This window comes from Narcine bancroftii, chromosome 2 (assembly GCF_036971445.1).
Source record: "Narcine bancroftii isolate sNarBan1 chromosome 2, sNarBan1.hap1, whole genome shotgun sequence".
In the NCBI taxonomy this organism is placed as follows: domain Eukaryota; kingdom Metazoa; phylum Chordata; class Chondrichthyes; order Torpediniformes; family Narcinidae; genus Narcine; species Narcine bancroftii.
In genome coordinates, this window is record NC_091470.1 from 141103612 (window position 1) to 141120049 (window position 16438).

The window sequence follows — 16438 nt, forward strand, 5'->3', positions numbered from 1 at the left end:
TCACTGTTGACCTTGCAAGTAACAGGCAAATGCATATAGGTGGCACCTTAATGCTCCATTGTTGAAAAACCCAGACTTTTGTGCTTTTATAAGGGGTCAAATGCTCTGTTTTGTGAAACAAATTGGCCCTTAACTAATAATTTTTTTAAAAATCTGGGTCACAATAAAGGCCTATCTAAGGGGGAAAGTAATTTCATACACCAAAAGTATTAAAAAATCACCTGACTGAAGTGGAGACATTGGAACAGGAGATCACAAAATTTGAAAAATAATATCAAAATCTGGGATTGAATGAGGAACATCGGAATTGGAAAACCAGAAACTTAAATACAACATTCTGCAAACTTACAGAATGGAAAAATGCTTTTGCGATCCAAGCAAAGATATTATGAATTAGGCAAAAAACACATAAAATACTGGCATGGCAACTGAGAGCAGAGAAAACTTCAAGGACAATTAATGTGGTTCAATCTGGGCCGGACTCAGTGACATACAATCCAAGAGAAATAAATTACGCCTTTAAAACTTATTATGAAGAATCTATAAATCCGAAACGCCGAGACTTAAATAAAATTGAGGAGTTCTTGGCGGGGATTGGCCCAGGAGGACCAGACAGAATTAGATCCCTGACTTTCCAGTGAGGAAATTGAACGGGGTACAAACAAATAAGTCTCTGGGAGAGGACGGCTTCCCCCACACCCCTCCCCTCCCAAGTTTTATAAGGAATTCAAAGACCTATTGATTCTGTTGTTAATGGGGTTAGTGAACCAGGTGGCAGAGTCCAAACTCTCCTGGAATCTTTTTCAACAGCCACCATTGTGGTGATACCTAAAAAAAAATCAGGGTCCCGTTGAAGCCATCCTCAAACAGACCTATCTCACTATTAAATACAGATTACAAAATAATAGCCAAGGCACTGGCCAATAGGCTGGGTCAGTATCTTCCCAAACTGATCGATCTGGACCAAGTGGGATTATTCAGGAAGAGGAACTCTGCCAACAAATTGAGCAGACTATTTAACATTATACATTTGGCACAGGCAAAACATGATCCAAGTATAATAGTCTCGCTAGATGCAGAAAAGGCCTTTGATTGGCAAGAATGGCCTTTCCTGGAAATATTTGAAATGGGACAAAAATTTGTTAATTGGATAAAAACACTGTATGACAAACCACTAGCAAAAGTCATTATGAATTGACAAACATCACCAACATTCCCCCTCAGTAGGTCCAGCAGGTAGGCTGTCCTCTGTCTTCAGGACTGTTCGTCCTAGCAATTGAACCATTGGTAGAGGCAGTCAGGAATGATCCAGCGATAAAGTGAGTCAGTGTGAGCATAAGATAAATCTAATGGAAAATGATGTGTTGCTGTACCTGACGGAACCGGCCGGATCTTTACCAAAGTTGCTTACCACACTAGAGGACTATGGTACAATATCGGGCTACAAAGCCAACGTAGAAAAAACAATATCACACCACTGAATAAATTTGACCACGATGAATATCAAAGAAACTGCCAGTTCAGTTGGCAGGAGCTATGAAATACCAAGGAATCAAGATTAATAGTAACCTGGAAAACTTAAACAAACTCAACTACCTCCCTATGCTATAGAAAAGTTGAGGGCGACTTAATGAGATGGAGAGATCTCCCCATCACCTTAATGGGAAGAGATGTGTAAGATGAAGGTGATGCTGGGACTCCAATACCTCTTCCAGTCTTTGCCAATTCCATTGCCACAATCTATTTTTTAAGGCGGTGAATGTATTTGGAATGCGGAAGTATTCAGATTAGCATTGAGAAAACTGATATGGGACTACAGCTTGTGGGGGGGGGGGAGGGGATGCATAAGGTTACCCTAGTAGCTCAGTTGAGGTTACTTGCGTCCTTCTTTGAGGCGGGAGAACCACTTGCTTGGATGCAAATGGGATTGCACACAATGGTGGAGGGAACGGGGAAAGATTTCATATACAAATGGGACGCCAAATTAATAGGGATAAAATGGATAACCCCATACTGAAACATCTGATTAAAATTCAGCACAAGATCAATGAATGTATTGGAGAGAAAGTGGAGATATCACCTGAAGCACCACTGACTCAACAAATTGATGCCCATAAACATAGGTAACAAAATCCCGGAGATTTGGCATCGGCAGGGGATCTAATATATTGAGCACTGCCACAAAGGGAGGCAGGTTATGTCCTTCGAGCAGCTAAAAGGTAAATATGATTTGTCTTACACCATGCTAACCGTTACACTACGTTGTTTCCTCCAGTTAAGATCATTTCTAAGGGATAGGTGGGGCCCTGTAATGTAAGGAATGCTTTGACTGAGAGATGCACTCAAATTCACTTCAAGACTGTACTCGGTACTCCAAGGTGAAAGCCCCAAGCAAAGGCTACACAGATCAAGAATTGACGAGAGATGCTGGTCAGATTAATATAGAGACAGTGTGTCAACAGTGACCAATTCTAGATACAGACTGATTCAATACAACTTTCTGCACCAGCTCTACCTCACATCACAAATGATTCACAAGGCAAAATCAGAAGTGCCGAAGACATTTCAGGTGTGGAGTGGAGTTGGGAACATTCGTTCACGCAACATGCTCCTGCGCAAATGTAGCCCCATTTTGGGAGGATTTAGTCGATATACTAACCAGTTTAATGAAGGTAACCTTTCCACCAGACCCAACATTGTATCTGCTGGAGAACCTTATGGACAAAAATTACAAATTAACCAAATTCCACATTTAATTCATTTTTAATCGCTGTGTTCATAGCAAAAAAATGTATAGCGATAACCTGGAAACTCTTTATTGAGTTGCACAGCTGTATTCCCATGGAAAAAAATCAGGTACAATCTTAGAAACTGGCATAGCAACTTTATTAAAATAGGCAGGCATATCTGATGGGAGCACAGCTGTAGCCACATCCCAACAAAAATTACCAATAGATGGATTAGCAAAAGAAATTAGATAAGGGGATGGCTCCATGGTCATTTGTCAGAAGTGCCGAGACCACACCAGCCTCTTTTTTTTTCTCCTTTTCTTTTCATTTTCTCTGTCTTTCCCTTATTTTTTGTTGATATTGATATATTCTGTAATAGTCAGCGATTCGATCTCCTTGTTTATTGGTGGAAGATGAAAACTAAATTATTCAAAAAAGGTTACCTTATATAAAACCAAAAGGAAGTTGTGGATCAGATAGCGACCTCCAGATGTCGGACGGAGAATCTCCAGAGCATTCTTAAACTTCCAGTCATGATAATATTCTATGAATGGGCCCCACATCGCTACTAATTGAAACCTTCTATCTTTAATGTATCTAATGTTCTCCAAGCTTAAATAGGACGTTATGTCATGTAACCACTGTGTATGGGGAGGTGAAGAGTCATCTTCCATTTCATCTGACTATTGATGTGCTAAAGGCTAAAACTTTCTCCCAAGATGCAGGCAGGAGAATATCCAGCTCGTGTGAAAAATCCAAACAAAGCAATTAACTGACATGGTTCTATATTAATCCTAAAAATCTGATAAAGTATGGAAAATGTCTTTTCAAAATCTCTCTAAATTTAGCCATTCCCAAAACATATGGATTAAAGAAGGTTCAAAAAGTTTACACTTCTCACATAATGGATCAAAATCTCCATAAAACAAGATCATTTAAGTTTGGACATTTGTACTCTATGTACCACCTTAAATTGTAATAAACCATGCCTTGCACAAATTGAGGAAACATTAGTGAAGCTGAGAGTAGAGAAACCAGTCTTCATCTGAAAATATTATGTTCAAATCTCCTTCCCAGTCCTTCTTAATCCCAGCCATGGAGGCTAATCTTAAATCTAATATATCATTATAAATGTATGATATGAAATCACCGTGGAAAAAAAACTAAGTTTAAAAAATACATCAAGAATATTAATATTTGAAATGTGTGGAAAATCAGAAAGCTTGGATTGAACATAATGTCTGACGTAAATATCTAAAATAAAACTGTTCGAAAGATTAAATTTGATGATAATTGTTCAGAAGAGACAAAATTATCTCGATTAAAAAGATCGTTATGATTTTGGATATCTCATCTATTTTTCTCTCTTTGGCTTGGCTTCACGGACGAAGATTTATGGAGGGGTATGTCCACGTCTGCTGCAGGCTCGTTGGTGACTGACAAGTCCGATGCGGGACAGTCATCTATACCATTCCTTAAAACCTACGTCCACCAGAGACAGCTATCTTGAGAAAAACTATTAAACCCAAAGCACTTCCTAAATTTACCCCATATTCTCAACCTTTTTCTAATTAACGGATTATGTGTCAATTTAAAAAGGAAAATGGTAAAAAAAATCCTAAAATTGCCAACATGGAAGTATTTTTGGAAAACTGCAGTTCCATATCTACCCAAGAGGGACGATTCATTGACTTATCCAAAAATAAAAGTAAATTACATCTGTTAATCGCCCAGTAATCAAATCTAAAATCTGGAAGTGATCATCCATCATTCCCTGTCGTCTTTTGAAGATGGGCTCTCTGGTTTTCCCTTCCTGAAGTCAACTATCAGCTCCTTAGTTTGGGTGACTTTGAGTGCGAGGTTGTTGTTGGTGCACCATTCAGCCAAGTTTTCAATCTCCCTCCTGTATATATATTTATAAATATATATATATATATATATATATTTAGATATCTATATAGATATCTATATATCTATATATAGATATCTATATAGATATATATTTATATCTGTATAGATATATATATATATATATAGTGTAGCGCACTACTTCATCATTAGAACCGCCTATTTTCATCTAGCACCTGTTCTTGGACTTCACCAGAGGTCTTCCTGTTGTTCCTTGTTGTCTCATCACCCTGGCTAAGGAGTTAGTCATGGACCACCCACCAGTCACCTGGGAAAACTTGTACATTCAGCTTCTCAAGGGAGCTTGAATGCACAAGTTCTGCTGAGAAAGGAATTTTGCTTTGGTTGCCCGCTGGAACATTACAGCACAGTACAGGCCCTTCACAACAATGTTGTGCTGACCCATATAAACCTTCCAAAAAACTAAACCCTCCCTAACCCTCTATTTTACTTCCATCCATGTGTCTAAGAGTCTCTTAAATGCCCCCAGTGTTTCAGCCTCTTCTACCACCCTTGACAATGCCTTCCAGGCTCCCACAACTCGTGTATTTTTTTAAAAAAAAATCATACCCATGATGTCTCCCCTAAACTTGTCTCCCTTCTACTGTGTACAGATGTCCTCTGGTGTTGGCTCGCATGCCCCGCGAAACGGGTGCTGGCTGTCCACCCTATCGATGCCTCTCATAATCTTGTAGGCCTCCATTAAGTTTCCTCTCATCCTTCTTTACTCATAAGACACATTTTCCAATCCAGGCAACATCCTGGCAAATCTCCCCTGCACCCTTTCCATAGCTTCCACATCCTTCGTATAATGAGGTGACCAGAACTGTACACAATGTTCCAAGTATGGCCTCACCAGAGATTTATAAAGCTCGTCTTCTGAACTCAGTCCCTTGATTAATAAAGTCCAGTATATCATCGGTGTTGGGGTGATGTATTTTTATGGTGGATTATTCTCTGTCCTCCAGGCACTGGGACAGGTGGGGAAGGTATTAAGAGTTTATGCTGATGGAGATTTGCGTGTGGGAGTTGGAGGCCAAACGTGGACCTTTAACCCTGCATGTTGTACAGCACCACAACCTGGTGAGGTGGATGCCAACCTCATGACAACAGACAACGCCACAGATTCAGCAAGTAAGATGATTGGAATAATATTTTAGTTTATGTTCTATTAGCAGAACTCTGGACTTTTCTGGTTACTAACATTCCAGAATCAGAAATTATTTTCATGAACAAGTCACGAAATTCGGTGTTTTGCAGTAGCGTCACAGGGCAAACATTCATAATGTAGCCATCTTACAACAATAAAATTTTTAAAAAATTAAAATATTAGTGCACGAAAAGTGAGGCAATGTCTGTGGTTCATTGATCATTCAGGAATCTGATGGCCGACGGGAAGAAGCTGTCCTTGTGCCACTAAGTGCTCGTCTTTAGGCTCCTGTACCTTAACTCCACATAACTGGGCACCATTCTCCATTACTTCAGGCAGAAGCCCCTAAACAAAGGTCTAACAAGTCAAGAGGGAGATGGGAATCAGATTTGGGTATAGAAATTGATCTATTTTGCTGGTCTGCCCTGTGTTGGGACAGCAGGAGCAAAACAGTTAATATCAGGTCTAGGCTGGTACAGTATAATTTTTTACATGGCTGTACCTTAATCTACAAACATTAAATGCATTGAAATCTGAATCATCCATTTTATGTTTTCAACGCAGTCAAGATATAGAGACCTTTTTGCATTCGACCAGGACATGCCCTGAGATGAGGTCCTTCTGGGGAGATTTGGGGAATCTCCTGGAACAAATTACCTGAATTCGATCCCCTCAGATGCCAGAATTGTTTTTAATGGGGAAATGATCAGATATAAGAACTAAGAAGAGGCTGTCAAAATATCAGTCGAAATTTGTTAAACTCGCTTTAGCGGTGGCCAGGAAATGCATAGCCATAACTTGAAAATCTGATTTCCCCACTGAGTCTGAGACCCACTAGAACTCAGAAATGCATAGCTGTGTTCCCCTGGAGAAGATTACTTACAACCACAGAAATTGTCACAACATAATTTTAAGAATATGGAACTGTATTTAAGATGTACAGGGGTTAACCTTTGATGATTCCCCCCCATCCCCCATGACACTATCTCCAGTATCCCTAGCAATGGAAGTAGCTCTGGATATTTCATCTGTATGTAATTTTAATGCTTTTGGAAAACAGACGATTTTGTCACATTTTTTTGGGAGAGTTAACCCTTTTTTCCTTTTTCTTTGTGGGAGGGGGGTCTTTCTCCATTTCTTTTTTCTGTTTCCTTTTTTTAAGGATCGGCACAGTGTGTAATTTTGTATTTACAGTACAACTCCAATGATCCGAGTTGGTCGGGACCAGGCTCATTTCAGATAAACGGATTTTTCGGAGAACCAGTCATTTTTTTTAAAAATAGCCCATTAGCAACAGCAAATCACTTGTAACAGTCTTTATACAACAAACAAGGGAAGGGTTTTTAAGCATCAGAATAATTCTCCCCCAAAAAATGGCCGCTCCCAATCACCAATACTCCCCACCGAGGCCATGCTCTTGCTGGGAGCCTGAAATTCCCATTCCTGCCTGGGAGCTTGAGGTCCGCGCTGCTGCCAGAATCCCAATGTCCCTACTCCTGCCGGGAGCCCGAGGTCCGTTGCTGCCTGCTGAGAGCCCAAGGTTCCCAGTCAGTTCAGCTCCAAAAAAATTTTGGATAAATGAGGATTTCTGATTTTTTGGGGATATCCTCATTTATCTGAAATTTTAAAAAATTGTATAAATGAGGATTTTGGATAATCGGAGATGCGCTGTAGAATTTGATAATTGTGTTGATTCTTCCTTCTTTGTACATCAGTGTGGAGTTTGGTTCTGGTATTTTGTATGTATCTGTAATGTTTCTTTGTTTTTGTATTGTAACTTCATGTTGATGGTTTTTTTTAAATTTTCCATGGCCCACGTTGATTTAAACACATACTTGTGTGGAAGCCAAGGACAAAGTGGAAACAAATATGTGAGATTGCTGGCCAGCAATGGTGTTCCTGGCTGCCAAACCAACTGAGATTTGGTGTGCTTCTTTCTCCCGCCCACTCCCTATCTTTCCAAAACCTCTCATCCATCTCGGAAAACACAACCTACGTCACCTTGAGGTGCACTTTACAAAGTGAAGTAGTTCCCAAACTCAGGCCATCCCTTATCCTCGGCTGTGATCAAGTTCAGGTGACTCCAGTCCAGGTGTCCTCTGTCACTCCATGACAGACCACTCAACCTCCACTCCGAAAACCTGGTGCTGTAACAGGGGTGCCTGCTGCTTCACAATGAAGGACATAGGTAGGAATAGGAAGTTTTGTGCACATTTTTACATAAGAAGCTTGTCTGAAAGTTGTATTTTGTGCATGCACCACCCCCCCCCCGCCCTCCACAGGTCTGCAATATTGAGATTGGCAGGGAATGGTCTGGTTTGCAACATGCATTCATACTTGTTCTTGGGTCTCACCATCAATAGGGCCTTGTAGCGAGCTGATCTGAGCCCCAAGCTCCTTTAAAATGTTTTAAAACTGGTTTGAACTTAACAAGAGCATGTTGCTGAGGTTCACAAGTCACAAGCCTCTTTGGATCAGTTATTTCTGGCAGAAAGATGTAAGAATTATTTTTACCATGTACTCTAGGCACAGTCATCTCTGTCCTTGAGAAACTGCTGTCACAGTCAACTGACCAGGATAATCCTGGGCGGATTGTAATCGAGGCTGCTCATGGGAATGCCGCCAAGGTTCGAGATTTGGTGCAGAAGTATCCAGAGAAGGTAAGAGTGTGCCTTCTAGGTTGTTGGTTCGTCTACCTGCAAAGCACATCCTTGTTATAGAGTCATAGTTATCATGGGTTCAGCACTGAAACTGGCCCTTCAGCCCAACATGTTCATGCCTCCCCTTCTGCCCATCTACTCTGATCCCATTTGCCCGCATTAAAGACAGTCATTCCACCACCTCCTCTTGCTTTTAATATCCTATTCCTTGGGAAGAGATCCTGACCATTTACCAATTGTGGCCATGTAATTTTATCTACCTCCAACAAGTCACCTCTCAGCTTCCTTCGTTCTGGAGAAATCAAGTCCAGCCAAATCCAATCTCTTCCCAGAACTGTCCAGGCAAAGTCCTGATGAATCTCCTGTGCACCCTCTGTTGCTGAGACTTCGATACCTCTTCCAGTCGCTGCCCGTGGCGCTGCCCTGAGAATTCTTCTAAAATGTGCTCTCTTAAATAAGGAACTTCTGTGGAATGGAAAGGTAGCCAGGGTCTTATGGAAAAATTGACCTGGCATTAGTCAGGGCGGATTACGAATGCCAGATATCAAGAAATACTATTGGGCAGCCCAGTCAAGATACATCACTGCACTCTTTGAAGGGGGAGGTGTACCATCCTTGGCACAAATTGATCTGCATGGGGTAGGTGAGAAGGTGGCAGAGGACTTTATTTGTAAATGGAACGCTAAACTATTATCTGGGAAAACAGACAGCACCATACTAAAACAAATTATCTTCCTTTGGAATAAAATTAACCAATATCTTGGAATCTAAGGGGGGGTGACTAGCCATTTGATCTGTATTCCACTGTATCCTTAGACTATAGTGGAATATTTGTGCTTGTTCATGTCCATAATGCTCGGAATTTCTGTGTCATTGGCAGGTTAACCAATCATGCCTCCATCTTTCACATCCAAATCACAAACAACAAATCTCCTGGCAGTAGTCAGTTCTGCATCCAACCCCATCACTCTGCCTCCCATCACCAAGCTATTTTAGAACCCAATTTAGCCTGTTGGCCTCAGATCCCATGTGTCCGAATCTTCTGCACCAGCCTACCAGGTTGGTTGTTGCCAAATGCTTCACTGCAGTCAATATAAACAGAATCTATCACCCCTGCCTTCATCAAAACACAAATTAAATGAGTGAGGAATGATTTCCCCTGCGCAAAGCCCGACTCACCATCCCTGATCATCTCCTGTCTTTACAACTGCAAACACGTCCTATTCCTTAGGAATTTCTCCAATCATTTGCCTGCGACTGTTAAGAACAGGGAGTAGTCCATGTGGCCGGTCAAGCCATTGCTGTAAGAGTCCTTTGTGTCCTTTCTCTCTCAAGGCGCATGTAAGCTAGGACTTGAATGAAGGGAGATATCTTCCCTGAGGACAGTGAACTTTTGGCTGTGGAAAATCTCTCACAGTCAAAGCCTGGCTCGTAGATTTCTGAATCAAACTATGGGGTTGAAGGTAGATAGTGTAGGGGAGGAGGATCAGTCTGATAATGTCAAAGGCTGGTACAGGCTAGAGGGACTGAATGGCCTATTCCTGTGTAAAGGACTTCATTTACCACTCTTGTGCTTCACTGGGTTCAGTCTCTGGGCTGCTGGCTCTGAATGAAGCTTGTACCATGGGCTGCCAAAATATCTACTCAGGAAATGTTCACCAACTGATTTAACCACTTGTGTATGCTGTGCAGGTCGACATGAAGAATCAGGGCAAGACGGCACTGCAGGTGGCTGCTCACCAGGGACATCTCGAGGTGGTGAAAATTCTACTGCAGGCAAATGCAAAGCTTGAGATTCATGACGAAGATGGTGACACAGCACTGCATTACGCATCGTTTGGGTATGAGAAATGCTTCTGACATAACGTGCTCACAACCATAGACCAGTCCAGATCTTGCCTCCCTGGACTGGTCTATACCTCATCTCCCTGGACCAGTCCACACCTCAGCTCCCTGGACCAGTCCACACCTCAGCTCCCTGGACCAGTCCACACCTCAGCTCCCTGGACCAGTCCACACCTCAGCTCCCTGGACCAGTCCACACCTCAGCTCCCTGGACCAGTCCACACCTCAGCTCCCTGGACCTGTCCACACCTCAGCTCCCTGGACCAGTCCACACCTCAGCTCCCTGGACCAGGCCACACCTCAGCTCCCTGGACCAGTCCACACCTCAGCTCCCTGGACCTGTCCACACCTCAGCTCCCTGGACCTGTCCACACCTCAGCTCCCTGGACCAGTCCACACCTCAGCTCCCTGGACCAGTCCACACCTCAGTTCCCTGGACCAGTCCACACCTCAGCTCCCTGGACCAGTCCACACCTCAGCTCCCTGGACCTGTCCACACCTCAGCTCCCTGGACCTGTACACACCTCAGCTCCCTGGACCAGTCCACACCTCAGCTCCCTAGACCAGTCCAGACTTCACCTGGTAATTAATTCAGAGCTCAGGTTGATTTTAAAACAAAATCTGTGTTGGCCAGTGGAGTTTTAACGCCAACGTGTGGACAAGCTGACCTATAGCAGGTCTGCTGACAGTACTGGTGAGATCTCATTGATGGACTCACATCCATGCCTTGTTTCTCCATGTGGAAAACAGTGACAATTATGCAGCAGACTAAGGAACTTGTTCCTTGATAGAGACTAATCACAATGGTCCAACATGCAAAGTAAAAGCAACCTTGACAGCATTGCAATGAGCAGATAATTCAAATATGTACCCATTGGAAACAGTGGAACTATTTCCCTGCTCTGTGACAGTGTGGAATAGGGCTATTTGCTCCTTGAGTCTATGCTAGCTCCCATCAGTCTCATTCCCTCACTGAGTTCCCTGGAACCAACTATCTCTAACCTGCTTCTCCTGCCAGTCATCTGCACCAAAAGGAAACTCACAGAGCCAATTAAACCTTCACATTGTTAGGATGGGGTAGGAAGCAGGAGCATCTGTAGGAAAATGGGTCTCAGAGCAAATGTGCAAACGATATGCACCCACATATGATACTCTCAGTATGATCTCACCAAGGTCTTGTACTGTTGTAATGTGACATCCCAAGTCTTGTAGGCAAGTGTGCCACTAGCTGTCCTCACCTCCCTGTCTTCCTGTTTAACCACTTTGGAGGATTTTGGATCATTGAACGCAGGAGGTTTCTTGTAAAGCAAAAACCTGCAGATGGTCAAAATCTGAGACACAGGGATACCATGTCAGACAGCGATGTGGGGCTAACCGTTCAGGTCAGAGGTTTAGACTTCATTTCTAGTGAAAGATCATCAGTCTGAAATGTTCATTCTGTTTTTCTCCGCAACATGCTGGTTCTCCCACTGAGTATCTGCCCTGTTATTTGCTGCATCATCAGTGATGCACCACATCAGGGTTTCATCCTCCCTCGGCCCCCACCCACCCTCCCTCTGTCCTCTGCACCCTCCCACCCTGTGATCGGGCCTGTTCCGCCCCCCCCCCTCTCCCACCCTGTGATCTGCTCAGTGTTGGTCCAGCCCTCACCCATCTGCATCCTCCCACCCTGTGATCCACTCACGTGCGTCGGTCCAGTTCACCCCCTCCCCATCCTGTGATCTGTTTTCAGTGTTAATGTCCAGCCCCTACCCCCACCCTGTGATCCTCTTAGTGTTGGTCCAGCCACCCACCCTGTGATCAGTTCTCAGTGTCAGCAATTGCAAAGAAAGGTCCTGTTCCGCCACATCTGGACCTCATGATCTGAGAATGTCTGATGTCTTTCGGCAAGTCATTCCAGGTCTTCCCTCATTGCACCAATCCCTCATCCCAGCATTAACCTACTGATTTCTTGCTATGTGGCTCCAGGGTATAAACATGCTTAGTTAGCATTGGAGAACAAGCCTGTCGAGAGTGCATTCGAACAACTCCTGAGATAACGTCTCACAGTTTGTGACAGGGAAACGGTGGAAATGATCCAGTGGTCAGGTAGCCTGTATGGAGACTGCTTCAGTTTTGTAAGGATTTGCAGGGCAGGAACTGCAAGTATTTTTGCTTTTTTGGTGCAGAAACCAGCCTGAGGTGGCCAGAATCTTGCTCAGCAAAGGGGCAAACGTCAATCTGATGAATGGGTCCACTTGCTCTGCTCTGCACATTGCAGTGAACAAGGGCTTCACAGAGGTGGTGCAGGCACTCTGCGAGTATAACTGCAATGTCAATCTACAGGTGAGAGAACGGTCACTGTAATGACACATGGAACGCTAGGAAGATTGTGATGGGAAAGGCATTTCTTATGTGTTTGTGAGGGGCAGGAATAGCAAACACCAGAGCACATGTGTACAAGGTGAAGGGAAAGAAGTTTAGGGGGTTGAGGGTCCCTGGAATGGTGGTGAGACTGAAACACTAGGAGCATTTAAAAGATTCTTAGTCAGACACATGGATGAAAGGAAAATAGAGGGTTATGGGGTGGGGAGGATTTAGTACTTTTAAGGAATATACAAGTCAGCTCAACATCAAGGGCCGAAGGGCCTGTACTGTGCTGTAGTATTCTATGTTCTATATTAAGCAAAATGGAGAAAATACAGACGGGAATTGACAGCCTAAATATCTTCACGTCAGCGACATGAGCAGCGCATGGGCCACGGCCCAATCCTTCATTGGTGGGTTGTGGACATCGTTGCTAAGTCTGGCAAGGTGGTGATGAACCAGTGTTATTGGGCAGTGTGGGTTTCAATGGCTGGGATGGCTTCTACCATGCTGTAAATAAAAAATTTTTTAATGTAACATTTTAAAACTGCTGCAGTCCTGCTGAAAATAGTTTAACACTTTGCTGTGGAACGAGCTCCAGGTTCATTTCTATGATGAAGAAACCTTTTCCAAGCCAGGATGGCCTTCGCAGGAGGAAAGCTGGACTGTGGCTCCTTGACGTTGCATGACCTGGCCCACTTTTCTGTTCCTCATTGATTTGACGAGTTATTCAGTAATTCATGATTTCTCCTTTGCTGCATCAGTTCAGGTGACGTTCTGTTTGTTTCAAGATTACTATGCAAAAGTAGATGTTAACCCAAATCTCTTGCAATTTATGGAATATCTTTAAAAAGCAGTCTGGTCTTTTTTGTGAAAGAAGAGTATGCAAACGCTGTGATTGAAGTCCACACAATTGGTGGAGAAACTTGGCAGGTCCCACAGTGTCCACAGGAAGGAAAGGTATATAACCAACCTTTTGGATGAAGGGCTCAGGATTGAAACGTTCTTTATGTATCTTTGCCCCCTATGAATCCTGTGGGACCTGATGAATTCCTCCTGCAATTTTGTGCATTTACTGATAATTTTTTACTGATCATAATATTGCAGAGACAACATAACAATAAAGACATGTCATTGGAGAAATGTGGCAAGGATCTGCAATGTACTTGTACTATTCAAATGGCACGTCATCAATGAATCACCAAAACTTGATTTCACTAAAGTAAAAACACAATGCTAGATAAACTCAGCAGGTCAAACAATGTACTTTATAGAGTAAAGATACATATCCAATGTTTCAGGCTTGAGCCCTTCATCGAGGAATGGAAAAATGTCATCAGGCATCCAAACCAAAAGGTAGTGCAGGGAGGAGCACGGTCCCAAAGGCAGGAGGTAATGTGGAGATGGGAGGGAGGCCACAGCAGTGGGGGGGGAGAATGGCTTAGTGAATAGAGAGGGAAGGGGTGGAGAGCTGAGGGAAGAAGGAAGGGTGGGAGAATGGAGAGTTGGTTAGCAGAAACCAGAGAAGTCGATGTAATGCCATCTGGCTGGTGAGTGCCCAGACAATTTCACGACAGCTTCTTTGACGTGCCTTCCAGCTTCGAATTACATTTGTTTAATCTAACAAAATGTTTCCAGGCAAAAGGAATCAGGAACTAAGAGATTCCAGGATATGATTGGCCATGATATTTAATGGTGTCTGACTCACTGTTCCTTCTATACCACAAATGCATAAAATGTTTACTGGGACCCTGACCCAATGGGGAGAAATTAGAACAGCTTTGAAAAGTGGATCCATTTTAAAGTCTCCTAAAGAAAGGGAGATGGGGAGTTTTAGGAAAAGTAGATTTCTAATGGTTGAGGTCTAGGCCCCTCTGATGGAGTGAGAATTCAAAAAGTATCATGATCAGAATGAGAAGAAGAAAGAATGTGGAGGAAGAGGGGAGTGGGACCACGGGTTGTTTCAAAACAAAGAACACACTTTGAAATTAAGCTGCTGTTTAACGAGGTTGGCAAGATAGCAGGGAGGTATGGAGTAATGGGAGCCCATGGTGCAGAAACATGGTGTAGACCGCTTGTCCATTCCTCATCAGTGTGTGAATAACTGGAAATGAGCTAGTGGGGAAAAGGACTCAAAGATTCATTTCACTTTTGTTATTGTCGTTCCAGGATTCGTATGGAGATACTCCTTTGCACGATGGAATTGCTAAAGATTATAGGGACATCATTAATATCTTGACAGAGGTGCCAAACATTGACTTCACTCAACAGAATAGCCGTGGCTTCAACTTGCTTCATCACGCAGCCTTAAAAGGCAATACATTGTAAGAAGCTGTGGAAGATGATAGTTTGCCAATTGCTCGCACTAATATCTTGCAAAATGCAATTTAGAAAAATTACCAGGGCTGTTCCTAGTCAGAGAGCAAGGATTACAAGATTTCCAAATGATGTCCAAAAATTTCAGGGCCTTAAAACTGCTGCTTGTCATTCGCCTAAACAAAGAGAGGATTTATTGTAAATGTATTTTGCAATCATGAGGAATGAATCATGTGGGGAGCGCTGTTTTGTACTCTTACTTACCAATGCTTCAGATTCTTTTTTTAAAATATTTTAATTTTCATAGACTCATCAAACAAACATTAGAATCTTTTTTAACATTCATGTAATATACAGAGTCTGTATTTATTCCCCCCCAGCACGAATAACCACCTATTGATGTCAATTTCCCCGCCATTTTGAGCTGAGCCCAGTGCACCCGTCTACCACTTGGATTTTCCTCCTTTTCCTTGAGCTCCCCATATTCATTCTTACTTCTAATAATAATATTCTTTAAACATTAACATATACATGGCCTCCTGGTATTCCTCACAATTACAATATTTACAGTCCATCTTTCCCTTGATTCCCCCTCTCCACCTTACTTACATTTAATCCCGAAGTGGTGGCAAGGTTCTTACAAACTCCGCTTTCTCCCTTGGATCCTTAAAAGACTTTCTTCCCTCTCCCGCCCTGACTATCTTCAGCGTTGCCGGGTGAAGGAGGGTGAGCTCGATTCGTTTTTGTTAAAGGCTCTTTTTAAACCAAGTCAAATTCCCTCCTGCATTTCAATATCCAGGTAGAATAAAACCTTCAATGCTTCAGATCCTTGTCCTGTTTATGAAGCATTCCCTGATCTTGGTTCTCCATCACTTGGGCAGCATGTGAAACCCTCCGAGGTCTTGTTTCTGTTTGCTCCTGATTGGCTCCATGGTTAGTCACACAATGACTGCATCAATGTCCAGTGGATTACAATTCCTTCCTCACCTTAAAACTGGTGAGGCCACACTTGGAGAATGGGATCCTTGTTTAAGAAAGAATATGCTGGCATTGGAGAGAGTTCAGAGAAGATTCACAAGAACAATTCCTTGATGAAGGGATGATGAGATTTGACGGCTCTTGGACTGCACTCCTTGGAGTTCAGAAGAATGAGGGGGGACGTCATGGAAGCATTTTGAATGTTGAAAAGTCTAGACAGAATAGATGTGGCAAAGTTGCTTCCATGGTAGGCGAATCCTGGACAAGAGGGCACAACTTCAGAATTGAAGGGCACCCATTTAAAACCAAGATTTGGAGTAATTTCTTTCACCAGAGAGTGGTGAATCTTTGGAATTTGCTACCACAGGTGGCTGTGGAGGCCCTGATGTTGGGTGTATTTAAGGCAGGGATTGATAGGTTTCTGAATAGTCAGGGTATGGGGAGAAGGCCGGGGACTGGAGCTGAGTAGAGAATGGATCAGCTCATGATGGAATAGCAGAGCAGAC

General features: G+C 43.0%; 1 protein-coding gene across 12 annotated transcripts in view; it reads left to right on the forward strand.

Annotated features, from left to right (window-relative positions):
* mib2 (MIB E3 ubiquitin protein ligase 2) overlaps positions 1-16438 on the forward strand; it is a 162483-nt gene that overhangs the window by 126266 nt on the left and 19779 nt on the right. For all 12 annotated transcript variants that reach the window (XM_069918214.1, XM_069918212.1, XM_069918219.1 and 9 more), the window contains 5 exons: positions 5606-5771; positions 8314-8447; positions 10140-10288; positions 12461-12617; positions 14808-14962. In XM_069918214.1, coding sequence (XP_069774315.1) covers positions 5606-5771; positions 8314-8447; positions 10140-10288; positions 12461-12617; positions 14808-14962 — 761 coding nt within the window. The remainder of the gene's footprint in view (positions 1-5605; positions 5772-8313; positions 8448-10139; positions 10289-12460; positions 12618-14807; positions 14963-16438) is intronic.